Source organism: Thalassophryne amazonica, chromosome 1 (genome assembly GCF_902500255.1).
Source record: "Thalassophryne amazonica chromosome 1, fThaAma1.1, whole genome shotgun sequence".
Classification (NCBI taxonomy): domain Eukaryota; kingdom Metazoa; phylum Chordata; class Actinopteri; order Batrachoidiformes; family Batrachoididae; genus Thalassophryne; species Thalassophryne amazonica.
Window position 1 is genome coordinate 154406791 of NC_047103.1, and position 20086 is coordinate 154426876.

Below are 20086 nucleotides of genomic sequence, written 5' to 3' on the forward strand. Positions count from 1 at the left end.
AAGGTCTCTGTACTGGGTTTCTTCACTCACTGTCACATAATAATTGCCTCTCTGCCCTTGGAACTCATATATTTTGCCTGACCTTCTCCCTATGCATTCATCTGAATAGTTAGTCATAAACAGTGAAGGAACCTCGACTTGAAAGTTCCGAGCAACTGAAGTGTCGGACAGTCAGATGAATAGATGCATCCCACACACAAACCTGTTATTATCTCCGAGGCGCTGAGACGCTTATCCGAAATGGCCCATCGCACTGCGGTAATATGGATGTTAAAAGCCATCCAGGTATAAACGTCAGCTGCAATAATACAGAAAGCGTTAATGACACCCAACCTTGCAGGACTGAATCACACTTCCATGTGTGATATAAAACAATATTATGCATGTGCATGTTTTTGAAGACATTCTCTACAGTGGAAATAATGCATTATTATCATTATTCTACTTTTCTCAGATTTTTTTTTTTTTATCTCAAATGAACACCATACAGTTTTTTTTTCTGCTATTATTTTGCAGCCAATTTTCTCAAGGTTATGAGCTTCTAAAGCAGGCTGTGTCGATAACATAACGTTTATGCATAATTAAACATTTCTAATTATCAGTCTAGAAGCAATTTCTGCTTTTGTTTCTGCCTTTTTTAAAATACATGAATGATTTATCATCAGCGAGTGAGACTTTTGTGCCTGAAGTAATCTGCTCATGCAGGGCTCCGTTCTGAGCAGATAGAGAGGAAATGCATTATAACTTGATAGTATAGCTCACTGCAAATAATTAAGACCAGTGCTAGATTACTTGTTACGCCACTGTAGCCTAACCTTATACCATATATTGTACATTAATTCAATTTAATACCATCAATCCATGGACAAGCTAATATAGTGAAAATGTAGCACTTTTCCATTTGCATCAGACACTCAAAGCGCTTTACACACTAATGCCTCACATTCACCCCGATGTGAGGGTGCTGCCATAAAGGTACTCACTACGCACCGGGAACAACGAGGGGATTAAGGACCTTGCCCAAAGGCCCTTAGTGATTTTCCGGTCAGGCTGGGATATGAACCGAGGATCCTCTGGTCTCAAGCCCAACGCTTAACCACTAGAACACCACCTCCAGATTATTCACTTTAATCCTATTTTCTTGCGCTACAGGATATATTTAATAATCTTTCTGTTCATCATGCAAATTGCACCAAATATAATGTTTTCTAAGCAAATTATGATTTATCTAGTTTTAGTTTCATTTGTATTTTTTTTTCTTTCTCAGGTTCTTTCTCTGGGTGCCGATGTGCTGCCCGAGTACAAACTCCAAACTCCACGGATTGACAAATGGACCATCCTCCACTATAGTCCTTTCAAAGCCGTGTGGGACTGGCTGATCCTGCTGCTGGTTATCTACACCGCGATCTTCACGCCGTATTCTGCCGCCTTCCTCCTCAATGACATTGAGGAGCAGAAAAGGAGGGAATGTGGCTACTCCTGCTCACCGCTCAACGTTGTGGATCTGATTGTGGATATTATGTTCATTGTGGACATTTTGATCAACTTCAGGACCACTTATGTTAACGTCAACGAGGAGGTGGTCAGCCACCCAGCGAAGATTGCCATCCATTACTTCAAAGGCTGGTTCCTCATAGACATGGTGGCCGCCATCCCCTTTGACCTGCTCATCTTTGGCTCAGGATCTGATGAGGTGAGATGAGGTTGTCAGTAACTTGGTATATCAGTCAAAATACAGATTCTTTTACAGATTTCAGTTGATATTTACATCATAGGCAGTGGGGGCATGGCTGGTAGTCAAGCGGTTAATGCGCTTGTTATCTCTTGCTGGCCGGAGACCCAAAGGAGAATTACATTGTGGCGATTTCGTCCACCTGTCTGTCTGCCCATCCCTCCATGCCTCACGAAAAGGGTATAAGCATTCTGAAATCAACTCCTCTCACACTTTTAGCACCTTGGGGCAACTGTTTGTTGTGATTTGGCGCTATATAAATAAAATTGATTTGATTTGATTTTAGGAGGAATTTGGTGAAACAGTACAAGTCCTTGTTGTAGGTTGGTAATACGCATATTATCATATCATTCGAGTTGAGCCTATTTTACCAGAGTTATGGCCCTTGATTAACAAATCTAGACTCTGTCAGTTTCATGAGTGGTGCCTGCTTTCTGAAATCAACTCCTCACACACTTTTAGGAGGAATTTTGTGAAAACTGGTACAAGTCCTTCTTATAGGTTGGTAATATGCATATTATATTGTTCGACTTCAGACGCATCATAGAAAGTACCTTTTCATTTCTATTTTGAAGTGCAGAGTGTGAATCAACAGGTTAACTTTGATTTAATTTAATTTAATTGAATTAGCTTATAATGCGCCAAATCACAGCAAAAGCCATCTCAAGGCGCCTTACATAAAACAAGTCAACATAAAATTGAATAAATAATTTAAAAATGAATAAAAAAATTCAAATACATAAATAAAAACAGAAGTAAAAGAATAAAACAAATAAAAATAAAAACCATCCATAAGAAAGAGAATAAAAATAGGTTTTGAGTCTTGACTTAAAAATGTCCACGGACTTAGACTGCCTCACGGTCGCAGGAAGACTGTTCCACAGGGTGGGTGCACAATACGAAAAGGCTCTTTGACCTGCTGACTTCTTCACCCTGGGAACACAGAGAAGTCCCGCATCCTGTGACCGCAAAGCCACGTAGAGTTCCACCAGAGATCAGCCAGATAAGATGGCGCCAGTCCATGAACAACCCTATAAGTCAATAGCAAAACCTTAAAATCTGCTCTCACAGAGACAAGGAGACAGTGCAAAGATGCCAAAATGGGTGTGATATGTTCAGACCTTCTGCTACGTGTCAGAAGTCTGGCGGCAGCGTTCTGAACCAGCTGAAGATGCCTAATGCTGGACTGTGGTAACCCTGAAAATAGAACATTACAATAATCTAGTCTAGAAGAAACAAAAGCATGAATCATGAACTTTGAAAAGTAATACATTTATTATTCTATCTTGTGATTCATTAGCAAGAAATGTGTCTCTTGATTTATGAAAGAAATTTGCTAGAAGTGCAAATAGCTGATGTGTGTTGACAAAACAGAATGTACACCCTGAAAAAGGAACTGCTGTCTCAACGAGAAAAATTGATGTAACAATTTGAATAGATTTTTAAAGTTATTTCAACTTTCAACTGAACTAATGCCAGAAGACCTCTCTAGTTAAGTTGCAATAACTTTAGTTAAGTTGAATTAACTTTAAAAAATCTATGCAAATTGTTACATCACTTTTTCTTGTTGAAACAGCACTTCATTTTTTTAGAGTGTACCAAGTACTTGTACCAAAGCAGCATTTGCCAGTCAGGGATATTGTGCGTTCAGAGCAGTCTTCTTTTCGAGAGCGGAAGCTTCCCAGTTCAAGACCACCACTGCCCATTCACCATGTAATGTGGAGTTGCATCAAAAAGGGCATCCAGCATAAAACTTGTGCAAAATCAACATGCAGATCCACCTTGGATCTGCTGTGGTGACCCGACTGAAACAACGGAGAAGCTGAAGGGACTTACTATTTACATCATAGGCAGCCTTTATGAAGTGCATGATCTGGTTATGTTTGACTGTAATTTGGTGGGTAAATTTGCATAATATTGGCAGAAACATGAATATTAGAGACCCATTACTGAATAATGGAATATTCAAATTGGGTAGCACCTCATGCGGAGTGCAGTGTGTATCATGACTGTTTGCATACCAATGAGGGGAGCCGGGATATGTAGTCTCACTAGTGCTTAACAGTAGTAAGTAAGTTCATTTGGCTTCTCCCTTTTTGCTCAGTGATGCCACAGCAAATCCAACATGGAGCTGCATGTTAGTTTGGCCTTGAACCAGAAACCTGATTTTGAACCATGCGCACCAACCCCTTGGCCACCACTCTGCTGGAGCTTTGACTAATCAGAAGCCCAGTCTGAAGCAGTGGACAGCCATAGGATATAAATGCATGAATAGAGTAGAGAACACAACAGTAAACATATGTACAGCCATCGGGAAAGCTCTCCGCCTGATGTCTGCTCAAAGTTTTGAGCACACACACAAAACTTTCCAATGGACTCGGCGGACATCAGCTGACAAGAAAGGAATGGGGAAAAACACTTTTGTTGGACAAAAATGAACATCCGAATTTCATATCAGTTCCTCATACTTTTCCTTGATCCGTCATGGTGTGACAGGCACTTAACACTGGAATAGATGGTGCCACAGCTGTGTCACTGTCAAATTTGCATATTAACATTGACTCAACATATAGGCTTTAGTATAGTGATGTACTGATTAGGTCTTGTGGGTGTTCTATGCATAATGCGTTGTACTCATAAGGGTAGCATGATTTTTTTTGGAAGTACCATGTCACTATTATTGACTTGTGGAAAGTTCAGATTGGGTCCTTCAAGTAAAGAACATTGTACATTGAGTTCTCTCTCACCAGTGTTGAGCAGTGTGAAGCTCATATACATGCTAAGATAACATCATGTTTAGTGTATGGTGGTATGGTATGTGACTGTTACATTTGCACAAGTTTGCCAATAAATTTTGTAGTTCTGCTTTCTTTTACCCTTGCTAAGGGCCTCTTCAAACGTAACACAAAAGATGCAGAAATCGGAAGAAAATCTACAAACCAATCACGAAATGGGGAACCACAAAACATTCCACCTGCTGTCATGAGGGACGCATGGTTGCACAGGTGTGCACAACACACCAGCGAAGGTTTCCTTCATGTTTGTGCATGTGCACGAAGACAGCAACAACATGTGTTGCACCACATCGCGCCGCTGTTGTGGAGACAAAAAAAAAACAAAAAGAGCTGGAACGTGTTACACCACATTGCGCCTCTGCTATGGAGAATACAAAATAAAACCACACACCATAAAAACACCGCATTTTATTGAATCCCTCTTATCAAGCGGACAATACAAGTATGAACCGTCTGTTCCTCTGTAGATGACCCACGGTCATAGATGTACAGTCATGACATGACATGAATGAAACAGTGTCCTCTGATCATGTCCACATGTGCTGATCCGGTGTGTCCAGCCGGCCCCGTGCGCATGTCCAGCCCGACACGCGTGTCCTGTGGGCGGTGCGCCACAGGACAGGCACCACATCACGTGGAACAGAGCTCACATGGGTGACGTGACATTCAGATCGCCCGCTGCGTTTTATGATCTGACGATCCGTTTCACCTGGGACAGCCTATCAGTGTGCACACCTTGCACCTGCTCGCTGCAGCCCATCACAACAGCGATGTATGTTTTTATGTATGTCCACGTGATGACAGCAAGCAGACACACACACGTCACAGTGGACAGTTGTTAGTTAGGGGGCGCAACACACGCACAATACACATGCACGTCACATGTGTTGTGGGGGGAGCCGATACTCTGGCATGCCACATGTGTGTTGCTTGGCAAATCCACAGTCGTAGGGACACTGAGACATATTTCACATCCAGCTCAAAAGTTGTCATCTGCTCACTATTTTCATGCTAACATTGCGAATGGCCACACATTTTATTAGTGTCCAGCTAGCAGTGTTGGATGTTTGTGTGTGTCACCTGGAATTTGGCCGACACTTGCCACGAGAGGGATCGAATGGGCTCTCACAGTGCACTCTCTGTCTTTCAGATGCTGGTGTACGCAAATAGTTGTAGCAACAGGTGTACAAGGCTTTAGAGGCGGCTGCGATTTTTCACGAATGGCATGCCGTTCCTCCTTCGTGCGCTAGTCGGCTTCAATCATGTTATGTGTGAAGGGACCCTAAGCAGGGGATCACCCATATTTATACATTTGATACTTCATATGGAGTAGATGATGCCACAAGTATGTCTCGTGATATTTTATTCTAACGATAAGCTCCATGCGTTGTAGACACTTGAGATAAACAACACAGACAGCTGATAGGAAATAAATGCGTTTATTAGATTTATGAGACAGTTGTTTTTCAGATTTTTACCACAATGAACAGCACATGATGTTTTATGATCAATTGTCTCAATGCATTTAAGTGTTAAAAGCTCATGTTTGTACTAAATTACCTCAGGTGGAGTACATGTTGCAGCCTAACTGCTGCTGTGTTGTGTGCATAAATTTGCATACATAAGAGCAGAGCAGGTTGTTCAGTATGTAGACCTGGGTTCATTTCTGGGTCATGCTACCTGTGTGTTCTAGGAGCTGTCACCGTGTTTCTCCATATAGAACTAGGCCTGCGTCAGGAAGGGCATCTGGTCTAAACCTTGTGCCAAATTCCAATATAGATCTGTACAGAGCATTCGGGGCAGCCAAAAGGAAAAGAGAATAGTTCATTCCAGGTATTTGTTCTTCTAAGCTATTCATTTTTTTCATTGTCCCTCACAACTTTGTATTCATCTTTATACAAATAATGAATGTTTATGAGTTCATTCATACCATTGAAAGAATGTAAAAACATTCATTATTTGTTTCATATAACGGCTAAAATAGATCATTGTCATTTGATATTTTATTAATTTATAAACAACAGAAAAGGGGACTTACATTTTGGTGTTCCACTGTGACATGTAGTCCAGTGATGCTGTGCACTGACTTCGGACTTCCATAAAAAAAAAAGACTTTGTGTAGTTCCTCAGTCCAGCCAAAAATCACATCAGCATTTTATGTTAGTAGCTCTTCATGCATCCAGACGGCTTACAGCAGAGTGGATTTTGTGTGTGTGTGTGTGTGTGTGTGTGTGTGTGTGTGTGTGTGTGTGTGTGTGTGTGTGTGTGTGTGTGTGTGTGTGTGTGTGTGTGTGTGTGTGTGTGTGTGTGTGTGTGGCAGCGTCAGTTAACTCAATCAAGTCATCATGTCGCTGTCACGCACGCACACGCAACCGGCACGGTCGAGCTGTGTACCTCCTCAGTGCAGCGAAAAAAAAAAAAGTCACGTCAGAAATGTGTCCCGGTTTTCTTTCTCTCTTCCTGCTAACAGACAGCAGAGTGGATTTTGTGTGTGTGTGTGTGTGTGTGTGTGTGTGTGTGTGTGTGTGTGTGTGTAATCACATCAGAAATGAGTCCAGCTTTTGTTCTTTCTTCCTGCTAACAACCTCCAGGCAGAACAGTGGATTGGTTCTGTGTGTGCATGTGCGTGCACGAACATGCGTGGGCGTGCACGTACTCATGCGCGAGCATGTGTGCGCGACGTTTGTTTCATTCACTGTCATTTTTGGTTCCTTGGAATAGTCCATGCTTTTCATTCAGTCATTCATATAATTAATTTTCTGTACCTGCTTACTTCAATTAAGGGTCACAGGAGAGCTGGAGCCTATCCCAGCAGTCACTGGGCGTGAGGCGAGGTACAGCCTGGACAATTATGCCAGTCTATCACAGGGCCACATGTCGACAGACAAACTATTTCACAGCCGCAAACACACCTATGATCAACTTAAAGTGACCAGTTCAAACCTGCATGTCTTTGGAAGTAGGAGGAAGCTGGAGCACCCGTAGGGAATCCACGCGAACATGGGGAGAACATACAAACTCTACATAGAAAGGAGCAGGGGGAATATTAAAGGGATATGCTTTTGATTCATTAGAATATTTTGTTCCACGGAACAGTTTGTTCAGTTCATTGTAATTTATTATTTCTTGGAACAATTTGTTCCATTCAATGCAATTTTTTGTTCATCAGAACAGTTTGTTCCATTCATTGCAATTTTTTGTTCCTTGATGAATACTTTATTGAGCAAGTTAAAAACATTTATACATTGCGCACATTCATCTTTGAAATTCCGTACATTACTCAAAGGGAGTAGAATGAAGTAAAACTTATATTTTCTACCCCCTTTCACATGTTTTATTTTCGACTACGCAGACAAGAATAAATAAAAACATTTTGAGATCATATATACCTATATAAACACACACCTTGCATTATACATATCAACATGTATTTACATAAATACACTACCTCTATACACAAATACCCTTGCATACACCAATACACACACTAGATTCAATGAGATTTGACAGTATAACACTTTTAACCCACATACATGCACCCATGGGCACCCAGCCCATGCATGCATGCACGCACATTTACCTATATTCGATTAAACTTGATGATATATGAATTTTTTTTTTTCCCACACACATGTATCATGGGCAACTCGTGTGCATTCATATTTCCCATACGTTCGTCATGCCCAAATAATATAACAGTTTAGATCCACAAACATGCACACCTGTATGTATACTAAGAATTATGTTATTCAGTTTCATATTTTTTTAATATTTTGAGTTTTAAATTTCTTTTGAATTGATGTACTGTAGTACATACTTTGATGTCCTCAGTTAGGTTATTCCATAAATCCACCCCATGTCTCATAAGGCACATTTGTTTCATTGTTGTACGAGCACACTGTTTTTTTTAAATTATATTTCCTTCTTAGATTGTAATCTCCCTCTCTTTCACTAAACAATTTTTGGAGGTTATCTGATAGTAGGTTTTGTTTCACTTTAAAAATAATTTGTAAAGTTTTAAATTCTGCAAGATCTCTAAATTTTAGTATTTTGGATTGTAAAAACAGTGTACTCATATGATCTCTGAAGCCTACATTATGGATGATTCTTATTGCCCTTTTCTGTAACTTAAAAAGTGTGTCTACATTACTTTTATATGTATTACCCCATACCTCAATGCCATAGCTAATATATGGTAATATTAATGTGCAATAAATAATATATAAGGACTCCTGATCTAAGAAATGTTTGGCTTTCCCCATTATAGAAATAACAGGAACAGTTTGTTCTGTTCATTGCAATTTTTTGTTTTATTCCCAACGACTGTTTTGATCTTCAGAACAGTTTGTTCCATTCATTCCAATTTTTTGTTCCTCAGAACATTTCATTTCTTACATTGTCCTTTGCAATTTTTTTGTCCGATTGTTCCATTCATTGCTTTTTTAGAACAGTTTGTTCCATTCTTTGCAAATTTTTGTTCTTCATAATAGTTCTTGCTTTTAATTACACATTATAATTTTTTTGTTCCTCTGAACAGTTTGTTCCATGCAGTGTACGTTTTTGCTCCTGAGAACATTTTGTTCCCTTCACTGTCTGTTGAAATTTTTTGTTCCTCTGTCCAATATACTCGTAGTACAGTGGTCCCTCGCTATAACGCGGTTCACCTTTCACGGCCTCGCTGTTTCGCGGATTTTTTTAGTCCAATTTTGCATGCTTTTTTTTTACAGTGCATTGTGTTCCGCGGCCTCATCAAGCAGCCAGTCGCGACATTTCAAAGGCAGAGCACGCGCATTGTGTTCTGCGTGTCTGTTTATAAAAATCTTCTCGCCCAGAAGAAAAAAGAGCGCCAACAACTACCCATAACTGTGTTCTACACTCAGAAAAAGACACCTGCAGCGAGGTGTGAGTGGAAAAAGGCGCGACAGTAGAGCGGCGGCTAGGACGAAGAGGTGCGATCAGAGGAACTGTGAAATACTGGTCAGTCACTATTAATAATTTCTTATGTGTCCAACCTCGTACGTTGATCGTTAAAATTAAATTCGTTAGTTCTAAAAGCCATCATAATTATTTATAGGAAAACGTTCTATTTTTATTTCTCAAACAAATGTTTGGGCCTGAAAACAGGTTGGTCTTATTTTTCTACTAAGGTTTGAACTTTGAGTGTTTACACACGAGAGAAAAGTGAGAAAATGTTAATGCCTGTTTGAGAAAAGTGTATAAAGTGTGTAGTGAGGGGTTTTACAGCCTTAAAACGTCTATGATAATTGTAAAAAATAACGCTGGCCACTTCGCGGATTTCGCCTGTCGCATGCTATTTTTAGAACGTAACTCCCGCGATAAACGAGGGACCACTGTATTCCAATACTTTGCTTATTAGAACAGTTTATTCTATTCATTGTTGCGGTTTTGACCCTTCTGAACAGTTTGTTCCATTAATTTCCATTTTTTGTTTGACAGAACAGGATGTTGTTCTGTTGTTTGCAGTTTTTGTTCGCCAGAACTATTCATTCTATTCATTGTTGAAATTTTTGTTCCTTAGAACAATTTTTTCTATTTATTGTATGTTGTTCTCCTTGGAGGCGTCTGTTCTGCTCCACATTCATTAGGCCTTCCTGCCTTTGTTTGTGTTTATCATTTTTCACCGGCATCCTTAAAGACCTGCTGCGACTCAGTATACTACTAAATGAACAGGAAATCAATTTGTTCTTTTAATTTTACACACTGGATTAAACATCTTGAAAATAAACTGAGGCAGACAAATCTGTTCATTCACTTGAAAGATTAATTATTTAGGAATAATTTAGTTACAAATGAGAGACCACTAATGCTACCACAGAACTACAGTGATTCCATGTACAACCTTCACATCTTCATCTGTATGGATGGACAGGCAATAGCACTTATATAATGAAGTTGGTTTTACTACCAACAAGTCCAACAATCCGTACAACGATATTGATCATTTGTTCATGCTCTTGAATAAGACACAAAGGAGCATTTCCATACACGGTGGCCAAGCTATTAGTGTGCTGACTTCTAGAGGAGAAGGTTCTCCATTCAAGACCACCCATGTGCATTCTTCATGTACTGTGGGGTCAGGAAGGGCATCCAGCCTAAAACCTGTGCCATGTCAACATGCAGATCCATCTTGGATCTGCTGTGATAACTCTCACAAAAGAGAGAAGCCGAAGGGATTTGCCTTTACTAGATACATGGACCACAATGCAATTCAGGAACTATACTTTTTATTATGGGAGAATTTGATCTATTATGAAATGAAGGTACTCAAAGCTACAATCTGGTCCATAAATACTTGGACAGCCACACAGTTTGCATCTGTATGCCACTACAGTGGAGATGAAATGAAAATGAATGAAATTGAATGAAAAATGATGTTGTAATGCAGACTATCATCTTTAATTCCAGGGCTTTAACAAAAATAATGCAGTGACCATTTAGGAATTACAACCATGTTTATTTATATTTTCATTTTCAGAGGCTATAAGCAAATAGACAAATGAACATAATTCTAAATATAAGAATGAAATCATCACTTTACAGTCAATTTCCTTTATATAAATAAGTAGATGGATACATGAATGCTTCCAAGTCACTGTCTTGGACTTCATTTATATCAGTCATTAAGAAATACATACAGTACAGTATGGTATGTCATGGTGAATATGTCTAGAGTAAGCTTTTCTCAAAAACTGACTGTGCAAGAAAGAAACTAGTGAGGGAAACCACCAAGATACCCATGACAGCTCTGAATGAGTTATAGGCTTCTGTAGCTATGGTTGGAGAAACTGTGTATAGTCCAACTTCAGTCACCAGTCGTGGTGAAAGTGGGATGTAAATGGTTTTTCTTAAAAAGCTACAGTTTCTCAGACGTGAGCCTAGGTTTGATCTGTTTTAATGTATGAACACAACCATCAATGCACAAAGAATTATTTGGTGCAGTGCATTCAGAAAGTATTCACAGCACTTTTTCCCCCCACATTTTGTTATGTTACAACTTTATTCCAAAAAGGAGAAAATTAATTTTTTCCCTCAAAATTCTACGTATTTTCTGGATTCATGTAATTACAGCTGAAACTGGCATTTGCTCCAAATTGTAGTATTTTGCCTCATGGTATAGTTTTCACTTCCAACAATCATTTTTAGCAGCTGTCCAAAATAAACAAATACAATCAATCCAAGATATGGCAGCTTTGTTTTAGATTTGACCCACTGCGGGCGAGTTTCCTTTTAATTTGTGAATAATGAATTTGTACACATTTTAATCTAGGTGGGGTACTTCAACTCATGATTTTTTTAATGGCAACTGAACTGAAATGTACTAACATTTAAAAGCCAGGATGTGGTGATGAGGGACACCGTAGACAGACTCCCACAATGACAGATCATTGTGTGTTCCGGACGAGCCCCCGATGTCACCGTGTTATGCTGCACAGTCATTATTTACCATTAGATGTGTGGCCCTGTGAGGGAGTCAGTGGTTTCTGGCACTGAGTGGCAGGCAGAGAAAAAAAGCAGGCAGCCCAGCACTGCGGTAGCACAATGCACATCCCTGTCACATAGAGAGATAGACGATTGTGACAGCATGTGTGTTCCTGTTTCCAGCTTCTTTCTAACAGAGGAGTAGAATGACAGACTGTTTTATTTTTGGCATCTCCAATCAGCATTGTAGTTGAAGTGTAAAGAAACTAAAAATAACACATCCACATACAGTTTTAGCTGTCGTTTTTTGCTGTTGTTTTTTTTTGCTCTTTTTTTTTTTGGTTCTTTGAGTGGATACAGACACTATTTTTAGGCATAATCTCATGCACCTTTGTTGCCTGGAAACCATCTTTGACAATATAAGTTTTTCTTTTTTTGCTAATGTCATTGATGACACGGTGGAATCCTTTCATTCATTCTGATTTACTGTAGTATTGCAGCATTGTTGGCTGCATGTTTCATTCTTTTCAAATATGACAGTTATAATAAAATTAGTGTATTTACATAATGTGTTCACATTATCTTCTGTTAAAAATCTGTGCAAAACCAGAATTCACATGTGCTGGTCTTAAACGCCTGTTTAATTTTGTGCACATACATGAACAAATGTAATACTCTAATTTGTAATCAAATTAGTGAACGAATTATTTCTGTAGATGTCATTAAATTCTCTTTTAACATATGTAACATGCCAATCTCAAAAACTGAAGGATTTTTTTTAATCCAAGAGTAAGCAACACTCTGAACTTTCTAGTTGGCTGGATTTTCAGTATTTCAGATTAATTACACCAAGTAGATGTTATTTAGGTTTCCCCATGATTCAAATGCCAAAGCATTTTAAAAAATACATTGTATTTGCTTTGTTTAAAACAAATGCACTGCAGCTTTCTGTGCAACTTGCAGCAATGGCTGTGCTAAAATACTTAAGACGAACAACGCAGGTCTGTTGGAACACAGAGTTCCTTGACACAATCCAGCTGGATGTGCTACCTATTAGAACAGACATGAAGTTTTGGGTTTGCTTTAATTTATGCAAACTATACATGTGGAGCCGTACCAGCTCTGCCATGGCCAAAAGCAAAATGGGGACATCTAAAAAGAAAAAAAAATGTAGTAATAATAATTCATAATTATTAGTGGTAGTAGTAGTAAGAGATGTTGTTGTTGTTATTGTGAGGTAATAGGAATTTAATAATACTGTAATATTATTTGTACAGCACTTGCAAATATCACAGAGTTTGACAGCATTTATAAAATTTGAAACAGAACACACAGCCCTCAGAGAGCGCATACCTCCACCAGCAAAGCAAATCTCACCTGTTCTACGATGTTGGCACATGTACGTGTCTTTTTACTATTGTTATTGTTATTTACCTTTTCCATGGATCTTGTTTTCACCCATGTTTGTTTCTGTGTTTGTCTGTTGGTTGGTTAGTTTGATAGCAGGATTATAAAAAAAACTACTGAACTATATATATATATATATATATATATGAATTGTACTCTAGAAAATATGGTATTTTGATATACTTGGAAAAAAAAACTCCTTCATATTCCTGCTTTAATTCATTATAGATTTGCCCACTGATTATATCAGTCTACTGTCTTTGATGACATCTGTGTTGTGCCTCATGTACAAATTTAAAAGGTTACATCACAACCTCGGCTGACTCTTTGTGGGAGCATGCAGACTCTCAGTGGCAGATGGCCAGAGGGATATTCACTGGATATGTTTCATACAGCTGGTTGCTATATTGGAAACTTTATGTCTGCAGCCACAAACACCTCTGATTTCTTGCAAGCATTACAGTGTGCAGCATGATCCGTGTCATTTTTACACTTTATATGAGGCACAGATCATGCACTGCAGTGCATGTGCACAGAGGATACTTACGGATAATTAAGGCCTCGTCTCTTTGTCTGTGTGATTCATTCTCTGTTCCCTCAGTTGTCAGTGAAAGGGTGCACAGGCTGGCTGCGTGCACACCGGTGAATGATTGCAAAGATTTGTGGGTGATATTAGGAGAGCGGCAGCTCTTTAATAGACCCATCCAAAGTGGCTTTTCCTCACTGCTGTAAAGACCTGCAGTAGGCTGTGAATCATCCTTCCTTCAAAACCCAGAAAACTCCAGCATCCCTGCTTCCTGCCAAAAGAGGCCATGTTGTGTTTGCTTTCACCTATAAGACAGGTGTAAATAAGCAAGTGGACACAAGGACCAACAATTGCTGTAGGATGCTGCAGATAATGCACTGCCCAAGGATGTTTGGATAATTGTGTGGTGCGATACAGAGTAGAAGCACCTATTAGCTTTTCAAAGTCTCATTGTGTTTACAGATTGTGCGACACAAATTGATTGAAATTGGTGTCATCACTGCCCACCCACCCCCCCTATAGTGTGAGCGCTAATGATCAGGCCAGAAGATAAAGAAAAGAGCATTTGCTATTGCTGTTGCACACTTTTAAAAATAATACCCCTCAGAAGATAGCAGCAGTTTCCACTCTGCACCAAGTGACAGCCTCCGGTGCTGGAAAATGAAGCCAACGTGGAAGTGCTAAATCTAGCAGTTTCTTTATTGGTCACTGGAGGTTGGCTCCAAACGTGAGCCATTACCCATAGAAGCTCATGATGTGTGTGTGTGTGTGTGTATATATATATATATATATATATATATATATATATATATATATATATATATATATATATATATATATATATATATATATATATATATATATATATATATATATATATAATTTGCAAAACAAAAAAAATCTTTTACATTGTCATTATGCGGTATTGTATGTAGAATTTTGAGGAAGAAAATGCCTTGCATTATCATCATCTCAGTGTTGTTTCCATAAGGCCTCACAGTGTCTCCATTGTATCTTTTTCCTCATCACTAGCAGTCCTTGAGTGGTGCCAAGCCCTTCCACAGTGCTTCATGCTGAGTCCACTATAATGCACTATTTGGAGCACATGGCACCAGCACATGCTCCCAGACCTGACCTGACCTGACTTTGAAATCTGTTACCCGCTCTCATGTGATAATTCTCTCTGTTGTCATCTGCATCATAGCAAATGACAATGCTGCTATCAGTGTATTTGGTTTCCATGGAGCTTGTACCTGATCAGTTGATGGTCTAAAACACAGTCAGCTCCGGGTAACTATTTCACCAACATATTACAGGTGCAGCAGCACTTCTGCATACGGACACAGTCCATTTGAGAATGTGCTAACCCATCTGGTGACATCTATGTCCATGAACATCTTTGTGGTTGCTTGAAAGCTGTAATGGTGATGACAGTCATTTTGTTTACAAGACACCAGCAGTCTCCATTCAATTAAATTTTTATTTATATAGTGCCAAATCACAACACAAGTTATGCCAAGATGCTTCATTAAGAGGAAGGTTCACCATTAGTGGACCCAACTGCGTTGGGTGACCATCTACTGTGGCCACCACAACAGTGACGGTTAACAAAGCAAGGCAAGGTAAAAGGAATTCCATCTGACCGTGCTTTCATTTTGTTTGCTAAAGCAATATTTATTGACTGATCATTGCCGGGAGATGCCACACATTCCTTTGAGTTCAAATCACCAGATATAATAACAATGGCACAGCTGTTTTGTGTTTTGAGTTGTGTATTGTGTGTTGTATTGATCTGTTTGATTGTAATGTTGTCCTGCAAGAAGTCACGACCTCACCAGGCTTCCAGAGTCACCCTTTCCTCTTCGACTATGGGACTATATTTGAATGTGATGTATTGTAAATTTGTGCATTGTCTGTTTCTTGTGTGTTGTTTTAGACAACCACTCTGATTGGTCTGCTGAAAACGGCTCGTCTCTTACGGCTGGTGCGCGTCGCGCGTAAGCTGGACCGCTATTCAGAGTATGGTGCTGCTGTCCTAATGCTGCTCATGTGCATCTTTGCCCTGATCGCCCACTGGCTGGCCTGCATTTGGTACGCCATTGGAAACGTGGAGAAGCCATACCTGGAACATAAGATTGGCTGGCTGGACAACCTGGGCGTGTCAATAGGTGACAACAACTAGTTCAAAAGTCGTAGTCATTTGTTCAAGTTTAGTCTGTTTTGATTCTTTAAAAAAGCCCAAACCTAAGACTGTCCCTTCACCCTAACACTTTGCCCGAGTGTGCAAAATGAAGGGGAAGGGGCGAAGGGAGAGCATTGGAATTGGGCCATATTTTATATGTTGTTTTGCTATTTGTTCCAGGGAAAAAATACAACTACAGTGACCCCAGCTCGGGCCCATCCATCAAAGATAAGTACGTCACAGCGCTGTACTTCACCTTCAGCAGTCTGACCAGTGTAGGCTTTGGGAACGTGTCGCCCAATACCAACTCTGAGAAGATCTTTTCCATCTGCGTCATGCTCATTGGATGTGAGTGACAGCTAAGTCATATATTTAGAAGTTAAACTGTTATCACTGGAACCTCTGAAGCTGTATGCTGTAAAATGACAACTTAATGCCTGATTTTTACATCATATTGTTTTGATTTAAGGTCCACAGTTCAAGGCTACCTGTCCCCCTTTCTCCATGTACATTTAGATTGTGTCAGGAAGGCCATCCGGTGTAGAGCTTTTGCCAAAACATGTGGCTCCATACCAGATATGCTGTGGTGACCTGGGGCAAAGCCGGAGCAGTGAAAAAATTTATTTGAATTGTAGAAGCAGGTGTTCCTTCTCTCCTAACTTAATATGAACACATTTACCTTCTGTTGTTCTTTACAGGCATCTGTGGCTCTTAAGCCCCTCACTGTTAAACCTGCCACTCAACTGCGACAAGTGCAGTTAAGTGGCAGGTTTTGAATATGACCAAAACACTTGCCACACCCTGTCGATTGCAGGCAGCCTTGTGGCATTGTGTGACATGTTTGTGGTGTGTAGTGGTTTGTTTGTAGCAGATAGTGGCACGTTTGGTAGTTTAGTGGCGAGTGCTACACACAGGTCGAAATACAACAAGCACGCCATCTATGTGAGAGGGACGTCATTCTTTAATTGAGACTTGGACAACAACCAGTGACTGAAAGAGACACCTGGATGTCTTTGGTACTTGGTCACTTTGGAGTATCCTTGAGTCCCGCTGGAATGGCTTTATGTCAAATGAGTGGTTACTAAGGGCGAGTCAGATGAGGACTATTACTTGAATTGTGAGGGAAAGTCAGCTATGACATTTTGGCCATGTGGAGCATTTTATGGATATGATCTAGTATGCAGGTGTAGGGTTGGGTATCGAGAACTGGTTCTTTTCAAGTATCGTTAAGAAATGATTCGATCCACCGATATCAATAGCCTTTTTGCTTAACGATTTCCTTATCGGTCCTTCAGAGCAGCCGTTGTTTTTGAGGGTGTTTGTTGGGAAAATGATCATTTCTCTACGTTGATTGCAGACCCTGCAGCGGCTCTGTATTCAACCTTTTCTGCAGCGTGACTCCAGTTTGAAGCGTGAATCAATGAAGCAATGCTTCGATCCACTGGCTTGTTGGTTCTTTGATTCGCTGTTCTTCAGAAGTGGTAAATCCGCTTCTTAACCCCTCTCAAAGCCATTAAACTATCATGAGTCACTTTTGTGTGTATTAAAGTCACTAACTGGGAGTCTTGTCTCGTTGCAGTCAAGGAACGAAAATCGTCCTCCGTTCCGTTGGCACAGCTCCAAACACTGCGCCGCTCTCTATAACGCCTACGTTTAGTACACAAAAAATTCACAAGAGGTATCGATAAGTGAATCGATAAGGAATCGGATCGATAAGCAGAATCGATAATGGTATACCCATCCCCATGCAGGTGTCTCGGATTTGAGGCTCCCATTGGCTGGAGAAGGCCATGGGAACATGCACCTTTCACCTAGCTGTGGCAGATAGATGGTTACTTTTGAGGAGGGATGTGGACCAATTGTCTGCCTGGGTGGTTACATCCAGGAAGCGGAGTGGTTCCATGGTGTGGTGGATATGACAATACATGGCACCATACCTGACCAGATTGTTTAATTACAAAAAAAGCATGATTGAAATAAGAATATATGGGTGGTGGCTTCACTTCACACCTGGGCTTGTCTATGTTGCATTTGCATGTTCTTCCTGTGTTTGTGTGGGTTCCCTCCAGGTGCTCTGGCTTCCTCTCACTTCCTAAGATATGCAGGATGAATGGGAAAACTTTAAATTGAGCGCGTGAATGTTCTTATCTTTCTGTGTGTGACAGCCCTGTGGTGGACTGACAGCCCCCACCCCTCGTGAACCTTAACTGGAGTAGAAAATTGTTGAATGAATGAAAATAGAATACGAGAAGGGTATGCATTAGATTAGATTAGAGATTAGATTAGACAGAACTTTGTTGGTCCCCTGAAAAGACTCCCTCAGGGAAATTGAGGTTCCAGCAGCACTGTATAGCCGCACACAGGGTAAGAAGCACACAGAGTTTCAAAAGTGAAAGTACAAAAAAAAAAAACGGGGATTATAGGAGATTTGCCACCATATACATACATATGTGCACACAAATTGGGCAACTCACCCTCTCGATGCCTCAGGTATGGGCGACTAGGCAGTGCATGTGAGCAACACAAGCCACCATTTCTCAACAGATGCCTTTACCGGGTTCTCTCGTAGCTCTGATGTACGCCAGCATCTTTGGGAATGTGTCAGCCATCATCCAGAGGTTGTATTCGGGCACGGCCAGGTATCACCTCCAGATGTTGCGGGTCAAAGAATTCATCCGCTTCCACCAGATCCCCAACCCGCTGAGGCAGCGACTCGAGGAGTATTTCCAGCATGCCTGGACGTACACCAACGGCATCGACATGAATATGGTATGAGTGCACACACACGTGTTCAGGCTTCTCCATTTGGCCAATTTCTAGCCTTTCACACCGATGTTGATTTATTGCTTTCTTTTGGTGCACTCTTTTTCAGCGCGTTGCATTTGTGCAAGTGTAATGTTCTGTTGAGTTCTAAATATCCTGTCCACAAAAATGCTCTTACCATATCAACATGAAGCAAGCTTAACACATCATTGGCATAGTGTAATGTGCTGATCATGATTATACTGTGCACTGTTCAGTCATAGCCATAAACCAACTGAAAGCCAGAGTGACAGATTTTTTTGCAGTAACTCTGGCTTTTCTCATCATGCTACTGGTCATGGTACTTATATAAATTTGTCTTTTCCATGTCTGCCACATGTCAAATGGAATGATCCCACCACTCCGGTAAGAGCAGGAGGTACATGTGTTAGTAGAACTAATGTTGATATGATTGTTCCTTAGTGGTAGCGCATCATCCTGCTGTGTCTGATACTTGTAGTGGAATGCTTTCAACCATTGCATATAAAGTAACTGATAAACTGAACTACTCTACTTATTTAAAGGGACAAACCTTCATAATTGTTAAAGGGCAAACCTTCACCCCCAAATCCTAGATTTCATGACATTGTTTTGTTTTGAAATGGTGCTTGTATACTTTTAATACGTCACATCGGGGTCGCCAAACCAATTTACAATTTATATTCCCCAGTCTTTGGAAATTATCAGATTGTGTAAGTGAAAGTGTCTTATATGTGTGAAGTAGATGAGTCTATGTCATCTTCTGGACGGGATGGCAGTCTGACACAGGTTACTGCCCCAACCAAAGCCAGCACCCTCAGAGGTGCAAAAGCTCTGGCTTCAGAAAGTAAAAGTCCAACTACAAGTAAAAGTCCAACTACAAGAGAGACCCCACAAGTGGCTATAAGAAGAAAATCATTAGCTACCTCCAAAACCTGGAGAAAGAGGGACTCATCGACAGGCAGGCATACTACAGACTGTACCCTGGGGACGCCACCCCATGCATCGATGGACTGCCAAAAATCCACAAACAGGGCGTGCCACTCAGGCCTATTGTATGTAGCACAGATTCCATCACGTACAATTTGACCAAACACCTCAAGTGGATTTTGGCTCCCCTAGTGGGTAACTCAGACCACCATGTGGAGAACACACAAGATTTTGTGAACAAGATCAAGGACCTGCAGCTGGAGGCAGATGAAACTATCGTGTCATTTGATGTG

General features: G+C 40.4%; 1 protein-coding gene across 1 annotated transcript in view; it reads left to right on the plus strand.

Moving 5' to 3' along the window:
- kcnh7 (potassium channel, voltage gated eag related subfamily H, member 7) overlaps positions 1 to 20086 on the plus strand; it is a 340856-nt gene that overhangs the window by 231914 nt on the left and 88856 nt on the right. Inside the window, 4 exon segments of the mRNA XM_034176733.1 lie at positions 1268 to 1693; positions 15837 to 16068; positions 16263 to 16430; positions 18652 to 18851. Of these exon segments, the coding sequence (XP_034032624.1) occupies positions 1268 to 1693; positions 15837 to 16068; positions 16263 to 16430; positions 18652 to 18851 (1026 nt within the window).